The following is a 14,459-nucleotide window of genomic DNA, read 5'->3' as shown; positions in this document are numbered from 1 at the left end:
CTTGTTTTCAATTTATAACACAGATTCGCCAAATGAAATTAACAATTTAATTCGATGTAATAAAACAAAATTACATACTTTTTTCATTTTAAAATTACATGACAGCAGGGACAAATGAAAATCGCAATTATTTTACCAAAAAATCGCGATACAGCGATTTAAAAAAAACTATACATAAGACTATAAATAAAATTTGTCGCAAATAATGGGAAAAATCGCGATTCCGCACAAGCCGCGATTTCCTTTTGTCCCTGCATGACAGCATTACGAATAAAATATAAATATCAGCCATATCTCTGATACCTTGATCGTTACGGGTAGTCTAGTTGTAGTCTATATTATATCTAGTTGCAGTCTCTATTATATCTAGTTGTAGTCTCTATTATACCTAGTTGTAGTCTCTATTATATCTAGTTGTAGTCTATATTATATCTAGTTGTAGTTTCTATTATATCTAGTTGTAGTCTCTATTATATCTAGTTGCAGTCTCCATTATATCTAGTTGTAGTCTCTATTATATCTAGTTTTAGTCTCTATTATATCTAGTTTTAGTCTCTATTATATCTAGTTGTAGTCTCTATTATATCTAGTTTTAGTATCTATTATATCTAGTTGTAGTCTCTATTATATCTAGTTGTAGTCTCTATTATATCTAGTTGTAGTCTCTATTATATCTAGTTGTAGTCTCTATTATATCTAGTTGTAGTCTCTATTATATCTAGTTGTAGTCTCCATTATATCTAGTTATAGTCTCTATTATATCTAGTTATAGTCTCTATTATGTCTAGTTGTAGTCTCTATTATATCTAGTTGTAGTCTCTATTATATCTAGTTGTAGTCTCTATTATATCTAGTTGTAGTCTCTATTATATCTAGTTGTAGTCTCTATTATATCTAGTTGTAGTCTCTATTATATCTAGTTGTGGTCTCTATTATATCTAGTTGTAGTCTCTATTATATCTAGTTGTAGTCTCTATTATATCTAGTTGTGGTCTCTATTATATCTAGTTGTAGTCGCTATTATATCTAGTTGTAGTCTCTATTATGTCTAGTTGTAGTCTCTATTATATCTAGTTGTAGTCTCTATTATATCTAGTTTTAGTCTCTATTATATCTAGTTGTAGTCTCTAATATATCTAGTTGTAGTCTCTATTATATCTTGTTGTAGTCTCCATTATATCTAGTTGTAGTCTCCATTATATCTAGTTGTAGTCTCCATTATATCTAGTTGTAGTCTCTATTATATCTAGTTGTAGTCTCTAATATATCTAGTTGTAGTCTCTATTATGTCTAGTTGTAGTCTCTATTATATCTAGTTGTAGTCTCTATTATATCTAGTTTTAGTCTCTATTATATCTAGTTGTAGTCTCTAATATATCTAGTTGTAGTCTCTATTATATCTAGTTGTAGTCTCTATTATATCTAGTTGTAGTCTCTATTATATCTAGTTGTAGTCTCTATTATATCTAGTTGTAGTCTCTATTATATCTTGTTGTAGTCTCTATTATATCTAGTTGTAGTCTCTATTATATCTAGTTGTAGTCTCTATTATATCTAGTTGTAGTCTCTATTATATCTAGTTGTAGTCTCTTTTATATTTAGTTGTAGTCTCTATTATATCTAGTTGTAGTCTCTATAATATCTCATACTTAGTTTTTACCTTATCATTGCCTACAAAGACGGAATTGTTCCCAGGAATCAGTGTCCCGTCCTCCATTCTACAGTGGGGATATCCAGAACACTCCAAATACAGTCGTCTTCTCTCAACACATCTCCCAACTGTGCACGTGCTGAAATCGCGCGCATCATCCGGACACGTGACATTGAAGGACCAGGAGCTTTTATTTTCTTGCAGGGTGCTCTTTTTTCTAACTTCCCCTCCAGTTGCATATCCTCCCCACTTACAAGCAGCCTGAATAAGCGCTCTGTTGCCAGCACAGACATTCAACCACTGGTTTTTAACCTTTATCTCCAAGTAGCCTTCTCTCTCAGTGCTCCCTTCTGTCAGTCTTATTTCGTTACTAAGAGTAGAGGAGAGAAAGAGAAGGAAACAGTACAAAACACTGCCTCTCACTATAAATCCCAACATTTAACAAGTGCTTCGACTAGTGAACAACAAGAAAACAAGATTAAACTAGACTCTGAAAATACAGTAATGAATAACTATCTGCATATTAACCTATTACTACCTATACTGCATGTATTACCTAACCTGGTGACCTAATACGCTTCCTGAGATAATTGTTCCACTAGTGCAATTTAAACCATCCCTTGAGAAGAGCCTGTTTAACCGCTCTATTTAACCGCTAATAGACTACTACTGAGCACGCCTTGCTCAGTAGTATGATGTTTTGCTAGGATGACCGTACTTTTCATTAACTTTAATCGTTCTTTCAAATGAAAAAGCTCAGTATGTGGTTAATTACTGTCTACTTATACTACTACTACTAGTTACATGTCAGCCAATTAAGAGAAACTAAAAATGAAAACATCAACTTCCCACTAACAAGCATTTCTCCAGCAAATCAGGAAGCGGTCAGGAAACTACAAGGGGGGGGGGGGGGGCAAACAATGTAAAACTTGTAAACATTAGACAAGGCTGATCATCAGTAATTAATAATGCTAAAAACCTGGCAGTTTATTTCCGCTACCGTCACTTTTTAATACTTTAATAGGCAATGGAATGATTAAGTGATTAATTAAAATAAGTCTGACTGATATATTAAATACCACCTAGGGTGTATTAAAAACGATCATGTAGTGTTCCCACAGATGCTATCTGGAGATCACTTCAACTGAAGAAGGTACAACTACTCACTAAGTCACCACTCACTACTACAACAAGTGAGACTACTTAAGTCACTACTCATTACTACAACAAGTGAGGAAGTTTAATACTTTCAACACTACTATATAACAAATAATTTGAGAATTCTATTCAGAAAAAATCAGAAATTTGAATAAAAGAACTATAAAATCATGAGACTCAATAACACTACACGAATCCACCAGATTACAACAAGTGCGGAAGTATTAAGTGGAATAACCTATAGTGAAGTAACCTATAGCTACTACTCACTTACTCACTACTACAACAAGTGAGGAAGTATTAATAACCTCGCTAACAGAGGGATAATGACTATCGGGAGGCAGGACAGTAACAGTAAGGATGAGGGCAAGAAAACCTTCACTTTCTCCAAGACAGGAACTTTACCTACTTTAGAGCGACTGCTCGGGGAGATGGCATCCTTAGAGGAGCAGACTCAGGATTTAGAGGTTAGTTTCGCAGTGTTAGAGGAACAGACTCAGGATTTAGAGGTTAGTTTCACAGTGTTAGAGGAGCAGACTCAGGATTTAGAGGTTAGTTTCACAGTGTTAGAGGAGCAGATTCAGGATTTAGAGGTTAGTTTCACAGTGTTAGAGGAGCAGACTCAGGATTTAGAGGTTAGTTTCACAGTGTTAGAGGAGCAGACTCAGGATTTAGAGGTTAGTTTCACAGTGTTAGAGGAGCAGACTCAGGATTTAGAGGTTAGTTTCACAGTGTTAGAGGAACAGACTCAGGATTTAGAAATTAGTTTCACAGTGTTAGAGGAGCAGACTCAGGATTTAGAGGTTAGTTTCACAGTGTTAGAGGAACAGACTCAGGATTTAGAGGTTAGTTTCACAGTGTTAGAGGAGCAGACTCAGGATTTAGAGGTTAGTTTCACAGTGTTAGAGGAGCAGACTCAGGATTTAGAGGTTAGTTTCACAGTGTTAGAGGAGCAGACTCAGGATTTAGAGGTTAGTTTCACAGTGTTAGAGGAGCAGACTCAGGATTTAGAGGTTAGTTTCACAGTGTTAGAGGAACAGACTCAGGATTTAGAAATTAGTTTCACAGTGTTAGAGGAGCAGACTCAGGATTTAGAGGTTAGTTTCACAGTGTTAGAGGAACAGACTCAGGATTTAGAGGTTAGTTTCACAGTGTTAGAGGAGCAGACTCAGGATTTAGAGGTTAGTTTCACAGTGTTAGAGGAGCAGACTCAGGATTTAGAGGTTAGTTTCACAGTGTTAGAGGAGCAGACTCAGGATTTAGAGGTTAGTTTCACAGTGTTAGAGGAGCAGACTCAGGATTTAGAGGTTAGTTTCACAGTGTTAGAGGAGCAGACTCAGGATTTAGAGGTTAGTTTCACAGTGTTAGAGGAACAGACTCAGGATTTAGAGGTTAGTTTCACAGTGTTAGAGGAGCAGACTCAGGATTTAGAGGTTAGTTTCACAGTGTTAGAGGAGCAGACTCAGGATTTAGAGGTTAGTTTCACAGTGTTAGAGGAGCAGACTCAGGATTTAGAGGTTAGTTTCACAGTGTTAGAGGAACAGATTCAGGATTTAGAGGTTAGTTTCACAGTGTTAGAGGAGCAGACTCAGGATTTAGAGGTTAGTTTCACAGTGTTAGAGGAACAGACTCAGGATTTAGAGGTTAGTTTCACAGTGTTAGAGGAGCAGACTCAGGATTTAGAGGTTAGTTTCACAGTGTTAGAGGAACAGACTCAGGATTTAGAGGTTAGTTTCACAGTGTTAGAGGAACAGACTCAGGATTTAGAGGTTAGTTTCACAGTGTTAGAGGAGCAGACTCAGGATTTAGAGGTTAGTTTCACAGTGTTAGAGGAGCAGACTCAGGATTTAGAGGTTAGTTTCACAGTGTTAGAGGAGCAGACTCAGGATTTAGAGGTTAGTTTCACAGTGTTAGAGGAACAGACTCAGGATTTAGAGGTTAGTTTCACAGTGTTAGAGGAGCAGACTCAGGATTTAGAGGTTAGTTTCACAGTGTTAGAGGAGCAGACTCAGGATTTAGAGGTTAGTTTCACAGTGTTAGAGGAGCAGACTCAGGATTTAGAGGTTAGTTTCACAGTGTTAGAGGAGCAGACTCAGGATTTAGAGGTTAGTTTCACAGTGTTAGAGGAGCAGACTCAGGATTTAGAGGTTAGTTTCACAGTGTTAGAGGAACAGACTCAGGATTTAGAGGTTAGTTTCACAGTGTTAGAGGAGCAGACTCAGGATTTAGAGGTTAGTTTCACAGTGTTAGAGGAGCAGACTCAGGATTTAGAGGTTAGTTTCACAGTGTTAGAGGAGCAGACTCAGGATTTAGAGGTTAGTTTCACAGTGTTAGAGGAACAGACTCAGGATTTAGAGGTTAGTTTCACAGTGTTAGAGGAGCAGACTCAGGATTTAGAGGTTAGTTTCACAGTGTTAGAGGAGCAGACTCAGGATTTAGAGGTTAGTTTCACAGTGTTAGAGGAGCAGACTCAGGATTTAGAGGTTAGTTTCACAGTGTTAGAGGAGCAGACTCAGGATTTAGAGGTTAGTTTCACAGTGTTAGAGGAGCAGACTCAGGATTTAGAGGTTAGTTTCACAGTGTTAGAGGAGCAGACTCAGGATTTAGAGGTTAGTTTCACAGTGTTAGAGGAACAGACTCAGGATTTAGAGGTTAGTTTCACAGTGTTAGAGGAGCAGACTCAGGATTTAGAGGTTAGTTTCACAGTGTTAGAGGAACAGACTCAGGATTTAGAGGTTAGTTTCACAGTGTTAGAGGAGCAGACTCAGGATTTAGAGGTTAGTTTCACAGTGTTAGAGGAGCAGACTCAGGATTTAGAGGTTAGTTTCACAGTTTTAGAGGAGCAGACTCAGGATTTAGAGGTTAGTTTCACAGTTTTAGAGGAGCAGACTCAGGATTTAGAGATTAGTTTCACAGTGTTAGAGGAGCAGACTCAGGATTTAGAGGTTAGTTTCACAGTGTTTGAGGAGCAGACTCAGGATTTAGAGGTTAGTTTCACAGGGTTAGAGGAGCAGACTCAGGATTTAGAGGTTAGTTTCACAGTGTTAGAGGAGCAGACTCAGGATTTAGAGGTTAGTTTCACAGTGTTAGAGGAGCAGACTCAGGATTTAGAGGTTAGTTTCACAGTGTTAGAGGAGCAGACTCAGGATTTAGAGGTTAGTTTCACAGTGTTAGAGGAGCAGACTCAGGATTTAGAGGTTAGTTTCACAGTGTTAGAGGAGCAGACTCAGGATTTAGAGGTTAGTTTCACAGTGTTAGAGGAGCAGACTCAGGATTTAGAGGTTAGTTTCACAGTGTTTGAGGAGCAGACTCAGGATTTAGAGGTTAGTTTCACAGTGTTAGAGGAGCAGACTCAGGATTTAGAGGTTAGTTTCACAGTGTTAGAGGAGCAGACTCAGGATTTAGAGGTTAGTTTCACAGTGTTAGAGGAACAGACTCAGGATTTAGAGGTTAGTTTCACAGTGTTAGAGGAGCAGACTCAGGATTTAGAGGTTAGTTTCACAGTGTTAGAGGAACAGATTCAGGATTTAGAGGTTAGTTTCACAGTGTTAGAGGAGCAGACTCAGGATTTAGAGGTTAGTTTCACAGTGTTAGAGGAACAGACTCAGGATTTAGAGGTTAGTTTCACAGTGTTAGAGGAGCAGACTCAGGATTTAGAGGTTAGTTTCACAGTGTTAGAGGAGCAGACTCAGGATTTAGAGGTTAGTTTCACAGTTTTAGAGGAGCAGACTCAGGATTTAGAGGTTAGTTTCACAGTTTTAGAGGAGCAGACTCAGGATTTAGAGGTTAGTTTCACAGTGTTAGAGGAGCAGACTCAGGATTTAGAGGTTAGTTTCACAGTGTTTGAGGAGCAGACTCAGGATTTAGAGGTTAGTTTCACAGTGTTAGAGGAGCAGACTCAGGATTTAGAGGTTAGTTTCACAGTGTTAGAGGAGCAGACTCAGGATTTAGAGGTTAGTTTCACAGTGTTAGAGGAGCAGACTCAGGATTTAGAGGTTAGTTTCACAGTGTTAGAGGAGCAGACTCAGGATTTAGAGGTTAGTTTCACAGTGTTAGAGGAGCAGACTCAGGATTTAGAGGTTAGTTTCACAGTGTTAGAGGAGCAGACTCAGGATTTAGAGGTTAGTTTCACAGTGTTAGAGGAGCACACTCAGGATTTAGAGGTTAGTTTCACAGTGTTTGAGGAGCAGACTCAGGATTTAGAGGTTAGTTTCACAGTGTTAGAGGAGCAGACTCAGGATTTAGAGGTTAGTTTCACAGTGTTAGAGGAACAGACTCAGGATTTAGAGGTTAGTTTCACAGTGTTAGAGGAGCAGACTCAGGATTTAGAGGTTAGTTTCACAGTGTTAGAGGAGCAGACTCAGGATTTAGAGGTTAGTTTCACAGTGTTAGAGGAGCAGACTCAGGATTTGGAGGTTAGTTTCACAGTGTTAGAGGAGCAGACTCAGGATTTAGAGGTTAGTTTCACAGTGTTAGAGGAGCAGACTCAGGATTTAGAGGTTAGTTTCACAGTGTTAGAGGAACAGACTCAGGATTTAGAGGTTAGTTTCACAGTGTTAGAGGAGCAGACTCAGGATTTAGAGGTTAGTTTCACAGTGTTAGAGGAGCAGACTCAGGATTTAGAGGTTAGTTTCACAGTGTTAGAGGAGCAGACTCAGGATTTAGAGGTTAGTTTCACAGTGTTTGAGAAGGAAACTGAATACACCAGTGCTTATTAGCTTATTGTCACAATGATGAACACCTTATCCTGCTCAGCAATGAGTTTTACAGCTCTGTTTTCTTCATTTAGATTATTATAGGGTTATTGGTAACTATGGTAACCATATTATTATAGGGTTTGCTTACAAGTGAGCAGGCCCGGAATTTGTATTCTCTTCTACATTACAACGTGTACATGTACTATGTATTATACTAACGTGTACCTTATTTATAAGGAGCTTAGTTTCGACTGATAGAGCGGAGAAAACTGAACAACATTATGAAATGAATTTTATTTTTTGCAGTCGATATTCCTCAAAGGGATTACGGCTAATAAACTATTCAAGTTTTTTAATTGAGTTAAGTTATGAATTGAATATATTTGTCTAGTGTTACTATCATGATGACCTAATAAAATATTAACCCACAGAAAAAGAAAGAAGAGATGAAAGTTATGATAGAACTGAACAAGAAGCTAAAAACAAGGAATCACTTTCTTGAAAGAGAGAACAATGTGAGGACATATTGTATACTTTATAATACTCCTCGCTATATTTTCACAGAAAGTTTTCTTTTTCATCTCATTATTTAGAGATAAAGACTGAAACTGAGTAAGTTACCATAGTTACAGAATTAGTTACCATAGTAAAACAACTGAGTAATACTACTAGTTCTCCGCAGACCCTTAAGCTAGATAAAAGCTCCCACAGCACCAGATCGTTTGATGTAAGCGGAGTTGTGAAGAGTGTGGGGTCCTCTGATGTGGAACTAGTGGTCTTCAACAGGTAGTTTAATGTTTACTACTACAACTCACTGCACTAGTATTATATTGCTTTATATATAGTAAGATATTGCCGCGTGCTAAAAGAAAAAGAGAAAAGGTAATGTTTTTTAAAGCATCGCAACGAGAATCGAAACAGTGACACTTTACGTAGCGGGGGGGGGGGGGGGGGGGGGGGGCGCCAACAGGCAACGTTACGCCACTTTACGTAGCCTGGTTCGCTTTAATATTTCAATGGATGGAAATGTAACGAAACAGAAAGTGTTACTACTTGTTGTTATAACAGAAAGGATAATATTGTTTAACATAAAGTGGTGTTTAGTCAATAAACACGTAAACAGCGTCACGGAGTTTAGTTCGTCACGGAGTTACCCTAATTTAAATTACAGTCTGATATCGTGGACTAACGCTGTTGAAAGTACTGACACAATACCATTTAGTGCACCAAATCATGCTCCTTTATAATAACTAATCATGCTCCTTTCGACTTTGAAGAAGCCCCCTCGAAACTTGACGTTCTAGCCAATAAGCCGCTTCTGTAAGTTGTAACTGCAACTTTTAGGGTTCTGTATTTGAGTGGTGTACACTGTTACTACTACATAATTATGTTGCAGTGTAAAATTGAGCTATCCCTCTGCGTGCTCCTTTATAATAACTAATCATGCTCACACTATTCTGTACCTCTCAAGAACTTGAAGTTTAATATCGTAGATGTTCTATCCTCTTTTACTCTACTATTTGTGTATTTAGACGATTGAACATTGAACAATCGTCTCACTTTAGCCATGTTTCCTGACAGTTTCGTATTGTGCGCGTCACTATAGTAACCCATGGTCACACGTGCATTGTAGGAGCTGTAATAATTAACAATTCCTCTTGTGTCAGAATACATTACCACTCCTCCATTATCAGTACTAGTATTATCATTCTACTAACAATAGGAAACTACAGTTATCATATTATATCACATTTTCCTCTGTATTCACTTATTCCTAACTCTACAATCTAGTATCTTTGTAATTGTGCTACTATTTCCTGATTTTCCTTACCTAGCTCAAAGCTTTGTTAACATGTACATAGTAGTGTCTACTAGCGAGTGACATTGAACTTGAATGAGCTATGTACGGATCCGGATCTTACTTGAATTTGAGGTAAGAAGTTAATTAATTAGTTTATTAATTAGTTAATTTATTGATTAAATTAATAGATTTGAGATTTCTTCTTGCTTATCAATTAATCATTGTGTGTGAACTGTATGATTATATTGTAATATGATATTTTGAATCGTCTTTATGAAGAGATTATGCACTTATAATGAGCAACTAAAGTCGGCTAGCATTTTACTTACTTTTGAAGTAACTCTTTGTTTGTAGACTAGTTTAATAGTCGTATGCTGCAGTACAGTAAGTTATCAAATTAATGCGAACATTATTAAGGATAAAGTAGTCACTCGCCAGCCCTTATAATCCTATAAAATAACTCGTTTAAGTTTTCTTTACTGGCCGTCAGGTATTTTAAGTTTTGTGTTATCTTGTAAAGTCTAGCGGCTCAAAGTGCTCACTTTAAAGATTAATCAGCAATGATATGGTTAATGTATTTAAAGAAAGCTGGCCTCAAAATTTAAATGAGTTCGTTTCTTAGTATTTAGTAAGTTGCTGTACAGTTGTTTTAGTTATCGTCCGATGCCTGGTATTTTGAGATGTCTTTGTTTTTGTTCATTTTCTGATATCAGATTTGAAACACTTAGAACTGTGTAACTTTTTTAATATTAAACTCTGCAGTAGTAGCAGTAGTAGAAGTAGTAAACTCTGCAGAATTGCTACTGTAATGATTCCTAACTCAAGGAGCTTAATAAACAAAAACTCTAGTTGAGTAGCGATGTGACCCCCCCCCCCTCTCCTGTAGATTAATCAGGAGGGTAATGTAAATGATTTCATTACAATATTCATGATAAATGTGCAAAGTTGATCTCGTTAACCATTTCGTAGCTTGTGTATCACAATGTAAGTTTACTTTTTATTTCGTGTTTATTACTAAAATTACTAAAATTACTAAACGTTCAACTCCTCATATAGTCCAGCCAGTGAGTCGAGTGGCGTCACTATAGTAACCCATGGTCACACGTGCATTGTAGTGGCAAAACGTACTTTTCCCTCACAGGTCACGTAAATATATAGTTTATATTAGTTCCCGCTAAATATAAACAAGAAAATAAGACCGGCCGATGATTTGTTTTCCTCTGTTTAGTATATAACAGCATATTATGTAAACACTACATATTATATTCTACATATATGCTACATATGGTAGTATCTCGCGAGTCTGATTGTGTGATTGTGTTTGTGAACTGATAGTCACTAACGCCACTACTAGTTACCATAGTTATACGCCACTGATAAGCGTGCTCAGATAATGACATGTTTAATAGCTAGCTGTCAGCACTTTTCTCACGGCACAGCTGCAATTTGAACCTGCATTTTTGTTTACTTGGAAACCCGCCCCTGCTTCCTTTAGTTTGAAACCCGCCCTTTGTTTTTGTAGTCGCGAACTCGCCCTCATTGGTCCGTTAAGTTGGAAGCCTGGTTTATGATCGAATGACTGCTCCTTATTTCAACTTCCCAGTAGTGGAAGTGATTCCCAGGTAAGCGCTGGTTTAGTGTACACTATTGCTTATATTCAATACAGTCATACGATGTTGTTATGTGTTGTTGTGTGCAGTACCGGGTGTTAATAGTTCTGGAATTTGTAATAATTTATAGATTTTTGTCATGCCTGATGTTTAATTCTTGAGATCAGTGAGAAAATGTTTACGAAAACACAAATAATTGTATCTTAATCCGTTTATTGTAGTAAAATGCGTCAAACGCCTTCAAACACGACGTACATCAATTTAATTTCCGCAGACCAAAAATAATTTTTAACGTAGCGTTTACTAATAACAACCAGCATCTCCGTGACTAACACAAGTATTTACAAGTCTTAATTAACTCCTTTTACCATTAATCACTAAAGCACTAAGCTTTGGTTTCCCTCACATTACAACAACAGTATCAGTAGTTAATAACTACACAGGGTTATTTTATAATTATTACCGCTTATCTGAACGTCTTATCCGTTACAATGGTAAAGTTTTGATATTTTACCATTTCTACTTTCACATAGCCATGTGTACTGCTTATCAAGTAAAAACATTTCATTTTAGGGGAAACTACATTCGGTGGAAGAGTGAAATTCTTTGAAATAATTTGCTCATAATGAATAGTGAAATAAGTTATTAATTGATAGTGAAATGTAATTAATTGAGTCCCCTCACATTCGCCCACCCTTGACTACTATTAGTTACCATGGTTACCCTTGATAAGTAGTACACTACTAGTTACCATGGTTACCCTTGATAAGTAGTACACTACTAGTTACCATGGTTACCCTTGCCAGGAGACACCCAGCACACGAAGATGACAGAGTGATAGTGAAGATAGTGACTAGTTTTATCTTCATGTTCCTGCCTACTCTAATGGGGGTAGGGGTCTGGGCGGGATGTCTCCTCCACTCCTCCCGGACCTGGTTCGAGGTGGTGTTGGACTCTCCTCTCAAACTAGAGTTCTACATCTTCGGAGGGGTATGGTGTGGTGAGCGAGATATAATTTATAATTTCTCTCTTTACATTTATTATTGACTGCCCGTTAAATACCAAGCAAGTGAAGAGAGCTTGATAAGGTTCACTGAACTGAATATTTCCTTGTGTTTGAACTGATTACATTACCACACACCTTCTCAGGTATATACGGGACCCTAGGACTGGGAGTGTTCATGTCCTGGTACCAGATGGGGTTCAAAAGAGGGGTTCCTTACATCTTACTGGGCTGCACCGCCATTCTTATAGCACTCAGCTACCCTCCTCTCCTCATTGTGGGGCACTGGTTCCTTCCTTCTATGGCAGTCATAGGTTAGTTAATGTGGGGCACTGGTTCCTTCCTTCTATGGCAGTCATAGGTTAGTTATAGTGGGGCACTGGTTCCTTCCTTGTATGGCAGTCATAGGTTAGTTATAGTGGGGCACTGGTTCCTTCCTTCTATGGCAGTCATAGGTTAGTTATAGTGGGGCACTGGTTAAGTCAGCCACAAGTAAATGTCGTACCCCCCCCCCCCCCCAGCTAACAAGTAAATATTGTACCCCCCCCCCCCCCCCCCCCAGCTAACAACCTCTTTCTCTCAGGTTCTCTCTGGTTACTACTGGTGATGTGTATAATGTGTTTCTCGAGAGTCAGCGTGTTTTCAGGAGTTTCTATTTTACCTGCACTACTCTGGACCACATACACCGTCATGTTCACATTCTTCCCCTTCTACGATCAGTATTTCGCAGAGGAATCAGGAACAGGCTGAAGAAACTACATAACGTGATGTTCCGTCATTATGTGACGTCATAGCATGTGGTGTGACGTCATAGCATGTGGTGTGACGTCATAGCATGTGGTGTGACGTCTTAATACGTGCTTTGACGGTTAAAACTTGACGTTTTGACAAATGGTGTGTTTTTGACATCTCAAGTCAGATAGAGAATAGTAGTAGAGACTCGTCAGATATGTTATCCAACGCGAAATATCAGGTGTCTCAAAAACTGAAAAATAGGCTTGAATTGGTTTTATTTACAGCTATTTCAGAAGACAAGTTAGACAATGTGAGATAGATTAGCCACTATCAATTGCAGGATGATTATTTCGTATGCATTTCAAATAGCAGAAACAAATATATGAACGTGAAATGATTACAAATTTCAACTTCAAAAGTAACTGTTGATTGCATAAATAGATTTTTATAAATTAATAGTCGAATAATCTTTGCTGTAAAGATGAATATTCAGTTGAAAAATTTAAAATATAAGCACGTTTTATTGATATTCCAGAAGAATAAACTTAAAATTTTTTCACTTGAATAATGAATATTAAGAATTTGAATAAAATGCACAACACAATCAAGCAGTTGCTTAAAAATTGAATTTTATGGTTCTGATTAACGTGAAACCAGCCAAAAACTCAAAGAAATAAAACTGACTAAAAAGAATTGAGGGTGAAATCTACTGCAATGTAAAAATATTCGCTCTTCGATATTACTATTAGCAAACTGTATAACATACTGTGAAAATCTTACTCCGGGACAAATAGTGTTCGAAAAATTAGGTCGAACCAGATTAATACCTGATTAATACCTGATCAATACAGATTTTCGTGCTCATAATAACTTAATATGATTACACTTAGTTACACATGTTTACACTTAGTTGTACGGCGTGAGACTGAACCGGAGTTAGATTTTTACTGTAATAACAAGAAATATTATGTAAATAGTAAACACAAAGTTCTAAATAGTAATACACAATATTTCCTGCTTTTCATCTTATACTAAGCCAGATCAATATATACAAATTAATCGAATCAATTGCAAATTTTGAATATGTTTTAATACTTTCAATTTGTCCAGTGTGAAACATAACACCAGCCTCGCATTTCTAAACAAGCATATTTAAATTGGAAACTTAATGGTTATTGTAGACTTTTGTATTTTTGACAAAATATAACCACGGCGCTTAATTAAAATTTAACTAATTTGATATTTCATGCCACAATTATAAACACCCATATAACTGCGTCGTGACTGTATTTTGCCATCTTATCCTCAAAATCAAATCGTTTGTATTCTGTCCCAACCCGGACCGATAATTCAAGATAGGAACTAACGACAAAATTTACAAAGGAGCAAACAAACAACACTGTATAAAGTATATATGCCTGAAAACTTCTTACTATTGCATCAACATTTATAATTATAAGTAGCAACAGCTAAGAAGTTAAGCAGATTATTCATTTGGATAATCTGACACCACTGCAGATTAGTGTGACGACATTGGAGCTGAAAGTGACGTCATAACACCGTCACAGTGCGCCATGACACCGTCACAGTGCGCCATGACATCACGCACAAAGCTGTTTACTGGTATTTCAGGTCGAGTGGTTTATTGATCCTCTTCTCAATCTCGTACCGCTCAGCTCTGCTCATGTTCTCCCGCTTGTTTGTGAATCTCCTCTGGACCTCACGCTCGAAGTTAACTTTGGAGAGATGTGGCATTCTGCTTGTGTTACCACAATACGCTCCTGAAACACGGTTATTTTGATAA

At 37.5% G+C, this 14,459-nt stretch overlaps 2 protein-coding genes across 4 annotated transcripts in view; one reads left to right on the top strand and one right to left on the bottom strand.

The window, feature by feature from the left end:
- The first annotated feature begins 3,012 nt into the window (after positions 1-3,012).
- On the top strand, positions 3,013-13,439 carry LOC134817893 (uncharacterized). 2 transcript variants are annotated; one of them, XM_063827260.1, is made up of 6 exons: positions 3,013-3,276; positions 7,938-8,021; positions 8,189-8,292; positions 11,724-11,917; positions 12,067-12,234; positions 12,504-13,439. In XM_063827260.1, the coding sequence occupies exons 1-6, from the start codon at positions 3,136-3,138 to the stop codon at positions 12,668-12,670; spliced, it is 858 nt and encodes a 285-aa protein (XP_063683330.1). In that variant the 5' UTR covers positions 3,013-3,135; the 3' UTR covers positions 12,671-13,439. The 2 variants fall into 2 exon arrangements, 1 of the variants encoding a protein (XP_063683330.1); XR_010160580.1 differs by having other exon boundaries at positions 3,093-3,276; positions 12,067-12,328; positions 12,504-12,575.
- Positions 12,972-14,459, bottom strand: part of LOC134817894 (uncharacterized) — a 45,007-nt gene continuing 43,519 nt past the window's right edge. Inside the window, exon 3 of one of the 2 annotated variants that reach the window (XM_063827262.1) lies at positions 12,972-14,436. In XM_063827262.1, the coding sequence (XP_063683332.1) occupies positions 14,273-14,436 (164 nt within the window). In that variant the 3' untranslated portion in view covers positions 12,972-14,272. The remainder of the gene's footprint in view (positions 14,437-14,459) is intronic. The other variant, XM_063827261.1, reaches the window with a different exon arrangement.

The sequence above is a fragment of the Bolinopsis microptera genome, chromosome 7 (genome assembly GCF_026151205.1).
Source record: "Bolinopsis microptera isolate Bmic1 chromosome 7, MBARI_Bmic_1.0, whole genome shotgun sequence".
In the NCBI taxonomy this organism is placed as follows: Eukaryota; Metazoa; Ctenophora; class Tentaculata; order Lobata; family Bolinopsidae; genus Bolinopsis; species Bolinopsis microptera.
This window is presented reverse-complemented; position numbering and strand designations above follow the sequence as displayed.